This window comes from Mesoplodon densirostris, chromosome 3 (assembly GCF_025265405.1).
Source record: "Mesoplodon densirostris isolate mMesDen1 chromosome 3, mMesDen1 primary haplotype, whole genome shotgun sequence".
In the NCBI taxonomy this organism is placed as follows: domain Eukaryota; kingdom Metazoa; phylum Chordata; class Mammalia; order Artiodactyla; family Ziphiidae; genus Mesoplodon; species Mesoplodon densirostris.
Genome location: NC_082663.1, coordinates 20741830 through 20760242, shown reverse-complemented (window position 1 = coordinate 20760242; position 18413 = coordinate 20741830). Strand labels below are relative to the sequence as shown.

Here is an 18413-nt window from a genome sequence, read left to right as displayed (position 1 = left end):
GCAGGTTTATTCCTAGGTATTTTATTCTTTTTGTTGCAATAGTACATAAGAGTGTTTCCTTAATTTCTGATTTTTCATTGTTGGTGTATAGGAATGCAAGAGATTTCTGTGCATTAATTTTGTATCCTGCAACCTTACCAAATTCATTGATTAGTTCTAGTAGTTTCTGGTGGCATCTTTAGGACTTTCTATGTATAGTATCATGTCATCTGCAAAGAGTGACAGTTTTACTTCTTTTCAAATTTGTATGTGTTTTATTTCTTTTTCTTCTCTGATTGTTGTGGCTAGGACTTCTAAAACTATGTTGAATAAGAGTGGCACGAGTGGACATCCTTGTCTTCTTCCTGATCTTAGTAGAAATGCTTTCAGTTTTTCACCATTGAGTATGATGCTTGCTGTGGGTTTGAAATATATGGCCTTTATTCTGTTGAGGCAGGTTCCCTCTAGGCCCATTTTCTGGAGAGTTATTTATCATAAATTGGTGTTCAATTTTGTCAAAAGCTTTTTCTGCATCTATTGAGTTGATCATATGTTTTTTATTCCTTAATTTGTTAATGTGGTGTATCACATTGATTGATTTGCATATATTGAAGAATCCTTGCATCCCTTGGATATATCCCACTTGATCATGGTGTATGATCTTTTTAACGTGTTATTGGATTCTGTTTGCTAGTATTTTGTTGAGGATTTTTGCATCTATGTTCATCAGTGATATTGGTCTAAATTTTCATTTTTGTGATTATTTTTCTGGTTTTGGGATCAGAGTGATGTTGGCTTCATAGAATGAATTTGGGAGTTCATCTCCCTCTGCAGTTTTTTGGAAGAGTTAGAGATGGATTGGTGTTAGATTTTCTCTAAATATTTGATAGAATTCGCCTGTGAAGCCATCTGGTCCTGGACTTTTGTTTGTTGGAAGATTTTAATCACAGTTTCAATTTCATTACTTGTGATAGGTCTGTTTATATTTTCTAATTCTTCCAGGTTCAGTCTTAGAAAATTGTACCTTTCCAAGAATTTGTCCATTTCTTCATGATTTTCCATTTTATTGGCATATAGTTGTTTGTAGTAGTCTCTTATAATCCTATGTATTTCTGCAGTGTCAGTTGTGATTTCTCCTTTTTCATTTCTAATTTTATTGATTTGCATTCTCTAGCGTTTTTTCTTGATGAGTCTGGGTAAGGATTTATCAGTTTTGTTTATCTTCTCATAAACCAGCTTTTAATTTTATTGATCTTTGCTATTGATTTTTCTTCATTTCTATTTCATTTATTTCTGCTCTGACATTTATGATTTATTTCCTTCTACTGACTTTGGGTTTACTTTGGGTTTTCTTTGTTCCTCTTTCTCTAGTTGTTTTAGGTTCGGGTTAGATTGTTTATTTGAGATTTTTCTTGTTTCTTGATGTGAGATTGAATTGCTACAAACTACCCTCTTGGAACTGCTTTTCCTGAGTCCCATAAGTTTTGATTGTTGTGTTTTTGTTGTCATTTGTTCCTATGTATTTTTTTATTTCTTCTTTGATTTCTTCAGTGATCTCTTGGTTATTTAGTAGCACACTGTTTAGCTTCCATGTATTTGTGGGGTTTTCTACAGTTTTTTTTCCTGTAATTGATTTCCAATGTCATAGCATTGTGGTCAGAAAAGATGCTTGATATGACTTCAATTTTCTTAAGTTTTCCAAGGCTTGATTGTGACCCAAGATGTGATCTATCCTGGAGAATGTTCCATGTGCACTTGAGAAGAAAGTGTATTCTGCCACTTTGGGGAGGAATGTTCTATAAATATCAATTAAATCTATCTGGTCTATTGTATCATTTAAAGCTTGTGTTTCCTTATTTATTTTCTGTTTGGATGATCTGTCCATTGGTGTAACTGGGGTGTTAAAGTCCTCTACCATTATTGTGTTACTGTCAATTTCTCCTTTCATGGTTGTTAGCACTTGCTTTATGTATTGAGGTGCTCCTATGTTGGGTTCATAAACATTTATAATTGTTATATCTTCTTCTTGGATTGATCCTTTGATCATTATGTAGTGTCCCTCCTTATCTCTTGTAACAGTCTTTATTTTAAAGTCCATTTTATCTGATATGAGTATTGCTACTCCAGTTTTCTTTCGATTTCCATTTGACTGGAATATCTTTTTCCATGCATTCACTTTCAGTCTGTATGTGTCCCTAGCTCTGAAGTGGGTCTCTTGTAGACAGCATATATATGAGTCTTCTTTTTGTATCCATTCAGCCAGTCTGTGTCTTTTGGTTGAGACATTTAATCCATTTAAATTCATGGTTATTATGGATATGTATGTTCCTATTACTATTTTCTTAATTGCCTTGGGTTTGTTTTGTGCGTCTTTTTCTTCTCTTGTGTTTCCCTCCTAGAGAAGTTTCTTTAGCATTTGTTGTAAAGCTGGTTTGGTGGTGCTGAATTATCTTAGTTTTTGCTTGTCTGAAAAGCTTTTTATTTCTCTGTCAAATCTGAATGATATCCTTGCTGGGTAGAGTAATCTTGGTTGTAGGTTTTTGTCTTTCATCACTTTATCCTGCCACTCCCTTCTGGCCTGCAGAGTTTCTGCTGAAAAATCAGCTGATAACCTTATGGGGATTCCTCTGTATGTTATTTTTGCTTTTCCCTTGCTGCTTTTAATATTTTCTTTTGTAATTAATTTTTTTTAGTTTGATTAATATGTGTCTTGGTGTGTTTTCATTAGGGTTTATCCTGTTTGGGACTCCCTGTGCTTACTGGACTTGGGTGACTATTTCCTTTCCCCTATTAGGGAAATTTTCAACTATAATCTCTTCAAATATTTTCTCAAATGCTTTCTTTTTCTCTTCTTCTTCTGGGACCCCTATAATTCAAATGTTGGTGTGTTTAGTGTTGTCCCAGAGATCTCTGAGATTATCTTCAATTCCTTTCATTCTTTTTTCTTTATTCTGCTCCTTGGCAGTTATTTCCATCATTTTGTTTTCCAGCTCACTTATTCGTTCTTCTGCCTCAGTTATTCTGTTATTGATTCCTTCTAGTGTATTTTTCATTTCAGTTATTGTGCTGTTCATCTCTGTTTGTTGTTTATTTCTTCTTCATCTTTATTAGACATTTGTTGTATTTTCTCAATCCATTCTTCCATTCTATTTCCGAGATTCTAGATCATCTTTATTATCATTACTCTGAATTCTTTTTCAAGTAGATTGCCTATTTCCCCTTCATTTATTTAGTCTTGTAGGCTTTACCTTGCTTCTTCATCTGTGACATAATTTTTTGCCATGTGATTTTTTTTTTTTTTTTTACGAGTGGGATGTGTTTTTGTCTTACTGGTTGTTTGGTCTGAGGCTTCCAACACTGGAGTTTGTTGGCTGTTGGGTAGAGCTGGGTCATGGTGCTGAGATGAGGACCACTGTGTGACCTCACTCCAATGAATATTCCCTGTGGTGTGAGGTTCTCTGTTAGTCCAGTGGCTCCCAATGCAGGAGCTTTGGCCTGACCCCTGGCTCATGAACCAAGATCTCACAAGCAATGTGGGGTGAAAAAAAAAAAAAAGAACAATAACAAAGTAAAAAATAAAATTAGACTAGGAAACTAACAGATATGTTAGAAAGAATATGAAAATAAAAATATAGATGAAACAACAACTGGAAGGTACAACAGTACCTCAATAGTAAAAAAGAGGAGGAGGGAAAAGAAAAAAAAATGGGGGTGAGGCCTTGGCTGTGGAGGGTGGGGCCTAAGCAAGGGTGAGGTTTGGGCAGTGGGCAGTGCCTATGCTTAGGACCCACAAGCTGGAAAAGACCCTGGGGGCTGTGAGAGGTGGAGCTTAGACTCAAGGAACAGAAGGGACCCAGGCGTGCCCCCCACCCCTGGTTTCAGAGGGCAGGAAACCTCACCTGGGATCCCAGCAGGCTTCCTGGGCTTGAGTGGGCAAGGTAAATGCCCTCTGCTCCTCTCCTGCTCCTCCCAGAGGGCTCCTTCCACCTGCCTCTCCTGATGTCCCTGTTCTCAGGGACATCGATCCTGTCTGACCTCCACTTCTCCTCCTCCCTCTGTCCCCCACATCTTACCAGTTCACTTGGTGGTTCCTTCTGTCTCCTTGGGCTTCAGGGTCCCCCACCAGCAGCTGGCAGGTGCCCTAGTTGGGGGGAGATGCTAACTCGGCATCTTCCCACACTGCCATCTTAGAGGGTTCCTCCTGAAGTTGAATTTTAAATAGAAGATGTTTACTTCCATCAAGTACCAGGAACACTAACAACACATTTAAGTATGCTTAATTTGACAATTATTTATGATGTATATGGGTTTGCTTGTTTGTTTTACGTTTTCATGCAGTATGTAATAACTACAAGAGAATATAAGTAGTACCACTTTAACACATTACAAGGACTTTAAAAATAGTTTGCATTCACATGCATGTTCCTTGAATTTTGTGCTCATATATGTACATGTTTGAAAGAGATTATTCACATATATAAATATATATACATAGTATTTATGTTTTTCTAAGTAAAATATTGTTGAGTTCTTGTTTATGGTTTATAAAATTAGTATCACACCATATATAATTTTCTGAAATTTGCCTTTTTCCACTTAATATGATTCAACTAAGATTCATCCACATTTTTTCTGATGTAACTATAGCTCATGGTTTTCAATTTTGTATTATGTTGGGATGTCTGATAATGTAACAATTTATTTACCTATTCTCATGCTGTTTGACATTTGGTTCCTTTCCTCTTTTTTTTTTTTTTAACTTTACAAACAATAATTCTGTGTTTCACTTTACATAACTTTACAAGCAATGGCATTTCTGCAGCTATTTTCCTCATGCACATTGCTGGATTTTATTTATGCTAATATTTAACATCACAATATATAATCCTGTTATGGGTTGAATTAAGTCCCCTAAAAATATACTTTTAAGTCCTAATCCACAGTATTTCAGAATGTGACCTTATGTGGAAATAGGGTCTTTAGAGGTGATCAAGTTAAAAGGATATCATTAGGGTTGGGACCCTTTTCCAATATGACTGATATCCTTAAAAAGAGGGGCAATTTGGATACACAGAGAGACACACTAAGGGAATACAATGTGAACATACAGGGAAAAGATGGACATATAACTGGAATGATGCATCTACAAGTCAAGGAATGCCAAGGATTGCTGGCAAACACTAGAACCTAGAAAAGGGAAAGAAGGATCTTCTCTAGAGCTGTCAAGGAGAGAATGGTCCTGCCAGATACCTAGATTTCAGACTTCTAGCCTTCAAAACTGTAAGACAATAAATTTCTACTGTTTAAAGCTACCTAGATTTTGGTACTTTGTTATAGTAACCCAGGAAACGAAAATTTCCCAAAATCATTGTGTCAAATTTAATACCAATCAGCTCTGCATAATAGTTCCTCTTAGACCACATGCTTTTTACATTTGGTTTTGTCAGACTTTATTTTTGTTAGTTTAGTAGGTGTAAAATGATATCACATCATGTCCTTAATTTAATTTGCATTGCTTGATTAATATCCAGTATATTCCTCTATGTTTATTTGTCTTTCTTGTTTATTCTACTGTAAACATTTTTCCATTTACATCCTTCACTAAATTTTCTACTAGCTTATATACATACATCTGTATGTATGTATATGTGTGTGTGTGTGCATGCACACGTGTGTGTGTATACTCCAACAGGCATTTGGTATGTTGTTCTATATCTTATGGCACCTGACTCAATCATTTTTCTTCCTTTGTGACTTTATGAGCCAAGTATTTACAACTGTATTTTCATTGAGCTATGTAATACATCTTTCCAGGGCTATTAATGTCTCTCACTTTTGGAAAAAGCACTTGAGAGAGAAAGGTATTAGGAGAGGTAGTGAGGGAGGGTCCTTCCAGTAGCATAATTTCAGTGGTTTTCTTGTCCACATAGATTCTCCATGAAGTATTGGATTGGCCAAAAATTTCGTTCGGTTTTTTCTGTAAGATCTTAGGGAAAAGCCTGAATGAACTTTTTGGCCAAATATTTGTAGCCTGCCTTGTGAGCCTTCACCCCTTGTGTTGTGGAGGCCACAGTGTCATCTTTGTCCCCTAGGGGTTAAAGTTGCTTATATCTGTAAAAATAGAGCTCTTCAGTGTCATCCAAACCCACACAATGAATGCAAAATGTCATGAAGGTTGGCTTGTGTCCAGATCACCCTTCCACTAAATGCAAACACTTATTGTGGAGACTATTTGCTGTTGTATAACTACCCTGCAGATAGCTTGGAGTTTGATATGTATTCTTCTTGCTTCAAGAGGCCATAAAAATAAGGATCAATTTTTGAAAATGACAAATATCTTCAGACCAAAAGTGGGCTTCAGCTTTCTGCTTACTTCTCTAGGTTCTCATTTTCCATTCAATTTGGAGCTTATACTTTTTGAACACCTTCAAATGTGTATCTCTATCTCTGTGATCCACAGAGATAGTACTGTTTTTCAGCTAAAAAGTTCAACTGAATTAACTAACTTACATTTCCAGAAACCTAATCTGATTTTATGTGTTTTAATCAATTAAATAATTATTTTCTTATCAAGGATCAAATTTTCAAAATGCTGTACAGTAGAATCAAGTTGATTGGGTTATTTGTACTTTTCTATGATCCCAATAATGTCTGATACCTCATTTAATTTCTATCTCAAAGAATTCTAATCTCACTTCCCTTTTTATTCCTCAGACAGTAAATCTCCAAGAATTTGTTTATATTATAGAAAAACACTGTATTAGTGACCAGTGTTTGGCCATTAGTGTTTTGTTTTTTTCTAGTGGAATGGAATTCTAGGCCTTTTTCAGTGACTAATATTAAAACAAAAATGTGCAACTACTTTACAAGTATGCATTTATAAATAAAGATTTGTGTATTCAGTTCTAATATTACAGTGTTTCTATTTAAATATTTGTATTCTATTGTACTACAGGGTTTTCTCTTATGCTGAAAAGCCTTAAATACTAATATTTTAAATCATAACACTCTAAATTCCTTTGAAGTGTACAGATATTTTATTTCTAAAACAAAGATCAATTAATATGTTAACAGGCAATAACTTACTGTTATTTAGATTTTTATATCAAAAACATAATTAGACTTACATTTCAAATACAAATTGCCTCCTTTTACCTTTTTTGACATATTTGCATGTTATGAAAGAAGAGTTGCTCCATTTACTAAAATTTTGTACACTACACTATATTAAAAATATTATGGTTCTTTCTTCACTAAAAGAAGTCAGGGCTCACTTGGAGACATGGTTGATTTCAGGGCTTGGACAGGGAAAATATAAGATGAACCCACAACATTCTGTGATGCTGGGAATTAAGGAAGTACTTCCCCCCCCAAAAAAGTAAAGAAGTAATGGAGTCATGTTGAAAAGACACCAGAGCCAACCTAGAAGATCACCGAATAACCAAGACTGTAAGAACTTGCACAAAATAATAAATAGCCATATTATTAGATTATAACACATAGAATAAAATAAATGTCCTTACTGATATAAATAAATAAGTAAGGGAGAAAGGGCAGCTTTTCCTTACAGAAGAATTCCAATTAATATATGTGGAAATAATTAAGGAAATAGAAGATCACCATTAGAAGAACCATTAGAAAGAAAATAGAAGATCGCCATTAATGGTGCTTTAGAATAATTGCACCATTAATTATTGCAAGGAAGATCATTGATTGATTATAAAATTAATGAGCAGACTTTTGAGGAAAAATAGGATATTTGCATAATCTTGAAGTATATTTCCCAAGATATATACTAATTATAAAGAAAAAATACTTACTTAACAAATGAAAAAGACCGGCAGAAACACCTTCTTAACCAAGAAATCAAGGTTAATATCAACAGTCATAAGACATATTTGCATCCAGTGCTACACTGAAAACAGATCACTCTTATGATATCCTTGGCCAAAAACAAAGAAATGCATGACCTTGATCTAATCATGAGAAAATATGAGACAGACCTAATTTTAAAGATTTTTTATAAAATAACTGACCAGTATTCTTTAAAGGTGTCAAGGTCATAGGAAGAATGGAAATACTGAAGAACTCTCACAGATAGGAGGAAAATAAATAGGCATGACAACTAAATACAAAGTAGGATCTCTGAAAAGACTTTAATGGAATAGCTGGTGAAATTAAAACAAAGTCTGGATTTTGTTAATAGTAAAGTGATTAGAATAGTGTTTCTCACATACTAAACTTTATACTATATAGGAGATTATGAATTAAAAATTAAAAATGAACTTGCTAAATATTATACAGTCAGGTATGGTGCAGCTTGAGTTTTAACGCACACTATATAACCACTGGACATTTCTTGTCTGGTTTTGGTATCAGGGGCATACAGTACTGATCTCACATAATGAGTTGGAAAACAGTCCTCATTTTTCTTTTCTCAAGAACACTTTGCACATAAAGCTGTAAGTTGCCTTATTTAAGTAGAATCATTTTCTATTCACCACATATATGAGTTTCTTTTAATTTCTTTTTCAATTTTTTTCTCTCCCAATTTGTATTTTATTTGAACCATCAGTTGCATAGAAGTTTTTCTTAATTATTCTAAATTTTCAAGAATATGAGTATTTGGGGGATTATTTTTTTATTTTAATCTCTATCTTAATTGTATCCTGGTCAGATAATTTAGTAGATACTGATTTATTAAAATGTATTCAAACTTGTCTAATAACTTAATACTTGATCAAATTGGGTTCAATGTTTCATGCCTGTTTGAAAAGAATCTATATTCTCTAAATGGTTCATACAGGTTATATAAATGTCAGTCAAAACATCCATATTATTTGCATTTATTTTGTTAAGTATTCCATGTATTTATAATGTTTCTAGTCTGGATGACTGATCATTTACTGAAAAAAAAATTATTTTTGGCTGTATTCCACATATACTCTAGGTTTGAGAATAGATAAGCATGGTACTGAAGATATTTTTTAAACCTAGATTTTATAAGACATTATAAACCAAATGAAGAAATTAAGAATTTATCCTAACATCAATAAAAAGTGCTTTTGGTAGAGAAGTTAAATCATTTCTGTCTCTTAGAAAGGTTACTTCGGCTCCAGTGTAATAAATCAATTCATTGAGATGCTACTTCTCTAACATTTAATATTTAAAAGAAAGTTGTTGGAGTAAGTAGGCTAGAGTTGATGGTGTTCTGTGGTAGAAGTATAGTGAAAATAAATGTATATCAAAAGAAAGAGCTAGAGGTTGCCAGGCAACGCATTGTGTAGAAAATCTTTCATGAGGGAGAAAAGTGTATTAAATTGAAGAAGAAAAGCATATTTTAAAAACTTAAAGGAGACCTAAACCTAAAGGAGTGTTATGGAGACTACTAAGTAAAGGAGGGAATGACAAGAAAAAGGAGCTAATCTGTGGAGGGCCAGCCTATGTATGTTTTATTTTAAGTACAAAGAGAGCTATCAAATGGTTTTGAAGTTTTGAATAATTATTGATAAAATTATTGTTTTCAAAGGGATAATATGGATGTGATGTGTACTGAGAATAGCTGAGATCTGAGTGGATTTGGCCAAGAATAGCACCTGGTAGACGAGTTAGGAAACTTCTCAGTTATCCAACATAAGAATAAGTATGTAGAGGTGCTACATTCAAAGAAATACAATTGGAATATAAAGGTGAAAAAATACAAAGTCGTCCCTGTCTTGTATCAACACAACATCTTCATGGTACATACAAATAAACAAGTAAATAATATAATGCCTAACAGTGGCAAGGGATATGAAGAGTGATTGGGAGTGGTCTTCTCAATAAAGTTGTTTTCAGTAAGGTTATTGGTGAAACCTTCTGAGGGGTCAGAGTTGAGCAATCACCTGAAGGAAGAAATTGAATGAGACATCTGAATATCTAGAAACAGCTGTTTCTAGCAGAAGAAATAGCAAAGTCAAAGAGAGCCAACAAGACAGTAGCTAAGGAATGAATTGAGAGTTTCATTCAACAATGCATTGCCAGAGATTAATGGAGAGAAAAAAATGTACAAAAAGAATTAAAAAGTATGCATTAAGTGACTAACCAGGGTGTGGTAGAAACTGAGTCTTAATGATGTCTCCTAGAAAAGGACTTTTCAACTGAGCAGATATAGATACCTGTGTTAGTTTGTTAGGGCTGCCATAACAAAGTACCACATACTGTATGGTTTAAACAATAGGCATTTCTTTTCTCACAGTTCTGGAAGCTGGAAGCCCAAGATCAAGGTGGTTTCTTCTGAGGCCTCTCATTGGCTTGTAGATGGCCATCTTCTCCCTGTCTTCACATGGGCTTTCCTCTGTGCCTCTCTGTGTCTAAATTAGGACACTAGTCATGTTAGATTAGGGCTCACCCTAATGTTCTCATTTAACCTTAATTACCTCTCTAAAGACATTATCTTCTAGTACAGTCATATTTTGAGGTAGTGTATGGGGGTTAGGGGTTCAACATAGGAATTTTGATGGCTAGCCCCCTAAACACTCAGCACATAATAGACCCATTTTCTCAGATTTGATCAATTGTGTTATGATTATTTGAGGCTCGTGGGGGGGGGAATTTTATGTGAGGGAAATAGTATGTGAACTATAGAGATATAGGAAATTAATTTTTGACAAGAAGGCTTTGAAAAGTCCAGTTTGGTGCAGATCTTTCCTGGAAGTGGCTAACAGAAAGACACATTAGGAAATATATAGTCAGGCAAGAGCATGACTAGCTAAGAGGTCTGGACTTTATTATGTATATTAAGGAGAATTATTTAAGGTTTATGAGCAAGAAGGTGCTCTAACCAGAAGTGTCCCTCAGGTCGATTAATCTGTCAGTAGCATGTAGTTTATGATCAGGTACTAAAATATAAATCTCATTAGCAGGAAAGGTTGTTCATGATGAAGCATGAGTAGGTGTACCAGGGGTTTAGATGAATTCTTGTTTTGCTCTGAAATGTAAGGGAATTGGTCAGAATTTAGTGTTTTTACACCGACACTGTGAAGGGCATCTTTGTATTTCTCCCACAGAGTATTCTTTGGGTCTCCTGTCACAAATAGAAGTAGGATTCTTCCCCACTATGACTGATTTCATGGAATTTTGTAATGTCCTGCCCTGCAGCTGAAATAAACTGAGTAGTAAATAACTAAAAACAAAAGAAAAACAATTTAAAAATATGTTCACTGCAATATATAAATATTCACAGTATATTCTGTGATTTGTTGTGATTGTATAAACACACACAGGTACATATGTGTACTCAAAGCTGATATCTAGTTACTTGTGCAAATGTAAAAAAAGACAACATGCTCTTTTTTTTTTTTTTTTTTTTTTTTGCTGTACGCGGGCCTCTCACTGCTGTGGCCTCTCCCGTTGCGGAGCACAGGCTCCGGACACACAGGCTCCGCGTCCATGGCTCGCGGGCCCAGCCGCTCCGCAGCATGTGGGATCTTCCGGGATCGGGGCACGAACCCGTGTCCCCTGCATCGGCAGGCGGACTCTCAACCACTGCGCCACCAGGGAAGCCCAACATGCTCATTTTTAAAAACAGAACTCTTGATACAGTTAGAAATTGGGTCTCACTACTTCTAATAGGCACAGACCAACTCCCCCAGATTTCCACTTTTTCTGTTCCTACACTTTATATTATCCATATTGTGTGTATTCAACTTATTAGTCAACATCTAATGTAGAGTTTAAGATTTATAACTGAGAAATCTCTTTCTCTCTCTTTTCCATTCTGTAATCTTTACAGACACCATCCATCTTCGAGTTCTTGAATCCTCCCCGGTTGGCACATCCATTGGAAGTGTAAAAGCAACTGATGCTGATACTGGGGAAAATGCTGAAGTAGAATACCGAATTATTGATGGTGATGGGACTGATATGTTTGACATCAGAACTGAGAAAGACACACAGGAAGGCATCATCACTGTGAAAAAGGTGCAGAACATCAATAGAAATAATCATCTGACTGTTTAGGAAGTAGGGATTTTGATATGTATTATCGACTCATGCTCTGTCCATTAAGAAATATCCCTACCATGTTCCAATGTAAATGCATAAGTATGTGAGAGACATAAAGCCAAAGATCTCCTTGAATGTTTTGACCAAATGTTTTTGTTAATTAAAACATGAAATCTGAGATTTTCAAATTTTAAAACGCAAGTTAATATACATGTGATTGTATTTCTGAGCCACGTTAATAAAAGCCCCTTATTAACATCGTTTCCTTAAAAAAATTGTTAATAACTGATAATAGTAATATATCATCACAGTTGGAGGCATAAAAAGTAGCAAGCCATCTATCCAGATGTATGAAGCAATAATTAGAGTTGCTAATAAAAAGAGACAGCATGGATTGGAAAATAATTTCATTGTTCACATTTTCCCTTCTGCTACATAAATTAAACTTTTGTGCTAACATATGCTCAATGATATGATTTAAAGGTAACTAGTTTTTTATTGTACATTCAGTACCATCCTTATAAGAAAAAATAAGGCCCAGTAAAATTTATGTCCTAATGAAATGTCCTGAACACTCTATTTGTATAAAGTAACCGTCAGTTAATCACGGAACTCTCCTCAGAGTCTATTGCGAAGTTCAAGGTACACAACCACTTTTAAACAGAAAATGACCAGCAAAGGAATGACCTACTGAATATTTAAGTTCCTTTTTGTTTCATAATGTAACCTAATTACCAATTAGCTATCAAATTTTTTCTCTTTACCCAAGGTTTTTCTTATTTTCAATGTTTCATATAACTGCTGAAAAGTTTTGTATTAGTCTTCAAAATTTCATCAAATTTATGTAGTGCCATGAGCCTGTTGAATGGAATGGAAGTATCACAACATATATTTTAAAAGATTACTGCATTTTTTACTTAGAAAAACTTAGCAGTAGCCAACACCTCAGCACATATACATACACACAAACACACACACAATCCACCAACCCATGTTTTGTAATGAGTTACCACTATATGAGACAGGTCTTAATATCCTTTTCAATTTTTCTAAGATTTAAAATCTCATTTTCCTATGCTCTGAAGTACTACATTTTAAGTACATAAGAAGTAAAAATTGAATTCTACCTGATGTGTAAAGATTATATATTTTTATTAATTTTAATTATTTACAGTTTATAAACAACTTGACAACTCAACTAGGCTTTAAAAATCATACTGTAACTTGGAAGGAACATATAATTCAATTTCCCTCAATCTAATTTGATGATTTATTTACTTAATTATTTTTAATACAGCCACTTGACTATGAGAGCCGAAGGCTTTACACTCTGAAGGTTGAAGCAGAAAATACCCATGTGGATTCAAGATTTTATTACCTAGGACCATTTAAAGATACGGCAATTGTGAAAATCTCTATCGAAGATGTGGACGAACCACCTGTTTTCAGCAGATCCTCCTATCTGTTTGAGGTTCATGAAGATATTGAAGTGGGTACAATCATTGGTACTGTGATGGCAAGGGACCCAGATTCTACTTCTAGCCCCATTAGGTAATTATGCTTATGCTTAGGATGAAAAGAAAGGAAATTGAAGTAAATGTAGAGAGCATGAAATTCTAATGCATAGCGTCTAATGCATTAAAAGAGAGAGTTGTGCTGGGCTTCCCTGGTGGCGCAGTGGTTGAGAGTCCGCCTGTCGATGCAGGGGACACGAGGGGACACAGGTTCGTGCCCCGGTCCAGGAAGATCCCACATGCCGCGGAGCGGCTAGACCCGTGAGCCATGGCTGCTGAGCCTGCGCGTCTGGATCCTGTGCTCTGCAACGGGAGAGGCCACAAGAGTGAAAGGCCCGCGTACCGCAAAAAAAAAAAAAAAAAAAAAAAAAAAAGAGCTGTGCATAGGTTGGGTGAGCACAAGTATTTAAAATAAATTGTCTGTGTTCTGGGGCAGAGTATGCACAAATTTCATAGTTTGATTACGTTTTAATCATGCCAGTTACTGAAACTTGGCTTGTATCATCTGCCTGTCTCTTTAAGATATTTGTTGTTCTGATGCCTGGTGCAGATAAAGGGGACTGTTTCAGCTGTGCATTTGCAATGTAACAAAATCAACTTATCTGTGATTTTGGGTTCTTAAATAATATGAGGTTGAGAGGAGTTTTAATAATTAAAATTTATATAATCATAACAATGTTACAATGTAGTTATGATTTTAGAAACTTCTATACTCCTTCCAGCAAAGGGGGAAGTTTTTTTGGTGTTCTTTTGGCTATATCAAAAAGTTTAGAACATTCCAGAAAGATCAGAGTCATTTCAAAGTTTTGTTTTCCTTTGTTTTCTTATGGCACCTAAAAACATATAAGATGTGATAAAAACATACAAATGAGAAAGACAAAAAGTTTTCACTGACATTTGTTCTCTCATTTTAAAAAAGTACAAATATCTATATACAATAGTCAGGATCAAAATTACTGCTCACTTTAAACTGTTAGTCCATCAGTTATTTTGGATTTCATTTGTTTCCTTATCCTCAGCAGACTGATTTTGCTTATCCTTTTTACAATGTGGGCCAGTCTAGTAGGAGTTCAAGTGGTTGTACAATTTCCAAGTACACAGTTCTCTGACTCCTAACTATGCAGCAGTGGAATGTCGGAACCTCTACTTTTATGTACCATGTGACTCTAGCTCAAAGCTTAAAATTCTGTAGGTTCTGCCATATCATCAAGTGACTTCATATTATATATATATATATATATATATATACACACATACATATATATTAAAATTATTATTTGATTTATATAATTTTACCTAAATATTTTCTTATAGTCACATACAGCAAGACAGGTTACATATAGAGAGCCAAAACCTTCATATGGTAGTCAAGTACAGCTCCCATCTGTCAGCATGATTTTCCCATAAATGCCTCTCCCATCCATTTATCGTCATTGAAATTGTTGTGTTCCTTGGATTTTTTTCCTTTAAAGATTTTTTTTTCTTGTCATTCATTCAGTAGACATTTATTGAACATACACTCTTATTCTTTCCCATTGAATACTACCAAGCATTCCCTTGGCAGAGCTCCTAACTGATTTTAATAGCCTGTGTTCTGTGTTCCTGGTTTTAAAATGGCTTTCTTAAAATAAAATATAATATTTTTAAAAAGTTCAGTTTAAATTGTGGCATTATTAAGAGGCAGTATATTTTTCCACACAGTGAAATAGAATCTAAATATTCTCATAGACTAATGGTTATTACATGATAAAATATGTCTGTGGATTCTTTCTTAAGTTAAATTTTTCATGAGGATGCAAATTTCAGGACCAGGAGAAAAGAATCCATTTATGTGTACTAAGCAACAGAATTAATGACTTCATTTCTTATTAATGACAGAGTCTAGCTAAGATCGTTGTTGTATATTTGAATTTATACTAACTTGATGTAGAAAAAGCAAATGAATATTTTTGGACGTTAATCTTGATAGACCATGCAGATTAAAAAGATGTATATATATAATCAAAGAGGTAAAGTAGTTTTACTAAAGCAATGTATTTAGGGATGGATAATCGGATAATACTGGTCATGTTATAAACTGTCCATGTCATGTATTGTGGATGTTAATGCAATAATCAAAGGTATTTACCTAAAATATGTCTTTTGGAACTGATTTTTTTAAATGAAAATGTTAGGTAATAAACAATTTACTGATAGAGAATTGAGAAATAAACGGTTGCCCCTTGAACACCTCAGGGATTAGGGGTGCAAATCTCCCCTCGCCCCCTCCCCACAGTCAAAAATCTGAGTGTAACTTTATAGTTGGCCCTCTGCATCTGCGGTTCCACATCCAATGATTCAACCTCAGATTTATTTATTCAGTAAACACAGACTCTAGTTTATATTTTCTGAAAATATCTGTATATAAGTAGACCTAGGAAATTCAAACCCATGTTGTTCAAGCGTCAACTATAATTATATCAGGTTTGAAAAAGAACCAGGATCTCTCTGTATCTTCAAGATAATTTCACATAATCCTTTAAATTTTGTCACTAGCTTTTAAACTGAACTACAAAAAAAAAAAAAAAGACAAAACACACATAAAATGGATTTGGAAAAGACAATGATGCTCTATATTGATTTACATAATGCAACTTACTGACATATTTCAATAGAAATAAGGATACTTATCATTTGCCAAAATGCCAAAGAAGTCATTCAACAAATATTTGTGGGTCACCATGGCAGTTACTAATTTGTTTCTCAGGGAATTCTCAGTCTGTTAGGAAAGAAGATTCAGTATGAGAAATAAGATTCATTGAGTATCTACTAGATTCCAAGTATGACACTTGCTGTTTTCATGTTTGATTTCCTGTTTGAGTTGTGAGATGAAATGAATTCCTAGTATAATGTGGTAAATGGCAGAGATGATGGTACAAGGTGCTTTAGGATGGAAGGGGACAAATAGCTTCTACTTCAGGTAATCAAGGAACAGTCCAAGGAGGAGGTAAAATTTACATTGAGTCTTTCAGTAGTAAAATAATTTTGTCAACCTGGGATATAATTTGTGAATTATTCCAGATATAGAGAAACAATATTTTGCTTTATTTGTGAATGGCTAAAGCATGTAGTTTGAATACAAAACTAAATCCATATTGTGTTAATAGAGAGGGCTGGGGTTTATTAAGGAAATTTGTAAATTACTGGTCTATTTTACTTAGAATTGATTTAAAATAAAAATCTAAAATAAGCAATCCTCAAAAATAAAATCATATTAACTGTATCAAAATGTTGTTATTCTTCTAGTGTAATTTATTAAAAACCCCACAAAAAGATCATAAATTTCAATTGATCTTTGAAAATATTATACAAGTTTAGAACACTAAAAGAAAAAAAGTTTTATGGCACTTTCAAAATTATTTTGTGTTATTACTTACAAAATACTATTTAAAATATTTCATATCTTGTTCCTTCAAATAAATGACAGCTGTGGCTTAGGAAAATATATGCCATAACTAGATATTACTCCTAGTTTTGTCATGTTTATTTTGATTTGTTTTTAAAATTTTTAAGTAGGGAACCTTAAAGATAACTTGGGGGATTATGCTTGCTAACTCAAGAATTATGAAACATAGGGCTTCCCTGGTGGTGCAGTGGTTGAGAGTCTGCCTGCCGATGCAGGGGACACGGGTTTGTGCCCCTGTCTGGGAGGACCCCACATGCCGTGGAGCGGCTGGGCCCGTGAGCCATGGCCGCTGGGCCTGCGCGTCTGGTGCCTGTGCTCTGCCACAGGAGAGGCCACAGCAGTGAGAGGCCCGCGTACCGCAAAAAAAAAAAAAAATAGAATTATGAAACATTTGTGAACAACTAAGCTTGTGAAGTGGCAGGAACCACCAATGAGGGGTACAGCTCTTTTAAACCTTGGCTGACAACCCCCAAAATAATGGAATTTATCCCAACTACATCATCCCGATTGATAAACCTGTAGTTGGGCTTTGGAATGACACCCGACACAATGCCTTTAATCAAATTGCAGAATAGTTGCTTTTGTAATATATATACTAAGATTTAATTTGATACAAACATATAAAAACTCCTATCCTAAACATTTCTATTTTTAAAACATTTCTAGTTAAAATGTATACATTTTATAATGCTACATGTGGGTAAGAAACCAAAGCTCCCTGGGTATCATACTTTGAAGCTGCTGAACACCATCATAAATTGATGATCTACTACTCCGAGGGAACTAATGTTGTCTCCAATAGTCTTACTAAAAGACTTTACTAGTGGGAATGATATTTTGCATTTGATCCTTGTAATAATTCTTCAACAGAATTCTCAATCACTAGGTAATGTCAGTTGGTAATGTAAAATTGTAATTCCAAGTTCTGTGGAAAAATACATCAAGGTCAGTTGAATATGCAATAGACAATGACTTAATTAAACAAACATTCAGAAGACCAGCATTTGAATGCAGAACAAAGGTCAATTCAGGTCTTGGGAAGAGGTTTTGGGAGGATGGGAGAGGGTCAGTTTGTGTGTGTGTGTATGTGTTTGTGATAAATCCATGACACAGTCTGCATCCTGGATCAGTACTATGTACTTTCCTGAAATTATTATATATCACTATATATGTGTGTTTGCATTTCACCATTTTCTCCTACAAACCATCAGTAATGCTGCCATGTATTTTTCTCTGCCCTATATGTTCAGATTTTCCTTGGATCGCCATACTGACCTTGACAGGATCTTTAACATACATTCTGGAAATGGATCCCTTTATACATCAAAGCCACTTGACCGTGAACTATCTCAGTGGCACAATCTTACTGTTATCGCTGCTGAAATCAGTAAGATGAATTTTATGTATATCATATGTAGCATAATTTTAGGTTTTATTTTGTATTAAGAATAATTTCTTCTCATTGCACACATGAGTTGTAACTTCAATCT

The 18413-nt window shown here is 34.6% G+C and overlaps 1 protein-coding gene across 2 annotated transcripts in view; it reads left to right on the top strand.

Moving 5' to 3' along the window:
* LOC132485131 (cadherin-10) overlaps positions 1 to 18413 on the top strand; it is a 118564-nt gene that overhangs the window by 81653 nt on the left and 18498 nt on the right. For both annotated transcript variants that reach the window (XM_060091608.1, XM_060091607.1), the window contains exons 5-7: positions 11753 to 11940; positions 13262 to 13515; positions 18174 to 18310. In XM_060091608.1, the coding sequence (XP_059947591.1) occupies positions 11753 to 11940; positions 13262 to 13515; positions 18174 to 18310 (579 nt within the window). The remainder of the gene's footprint in view (positions 1 to 11752; positions 11941 to 13261; positions 13516 to 18173; positions 18311 to 18413) is intronic.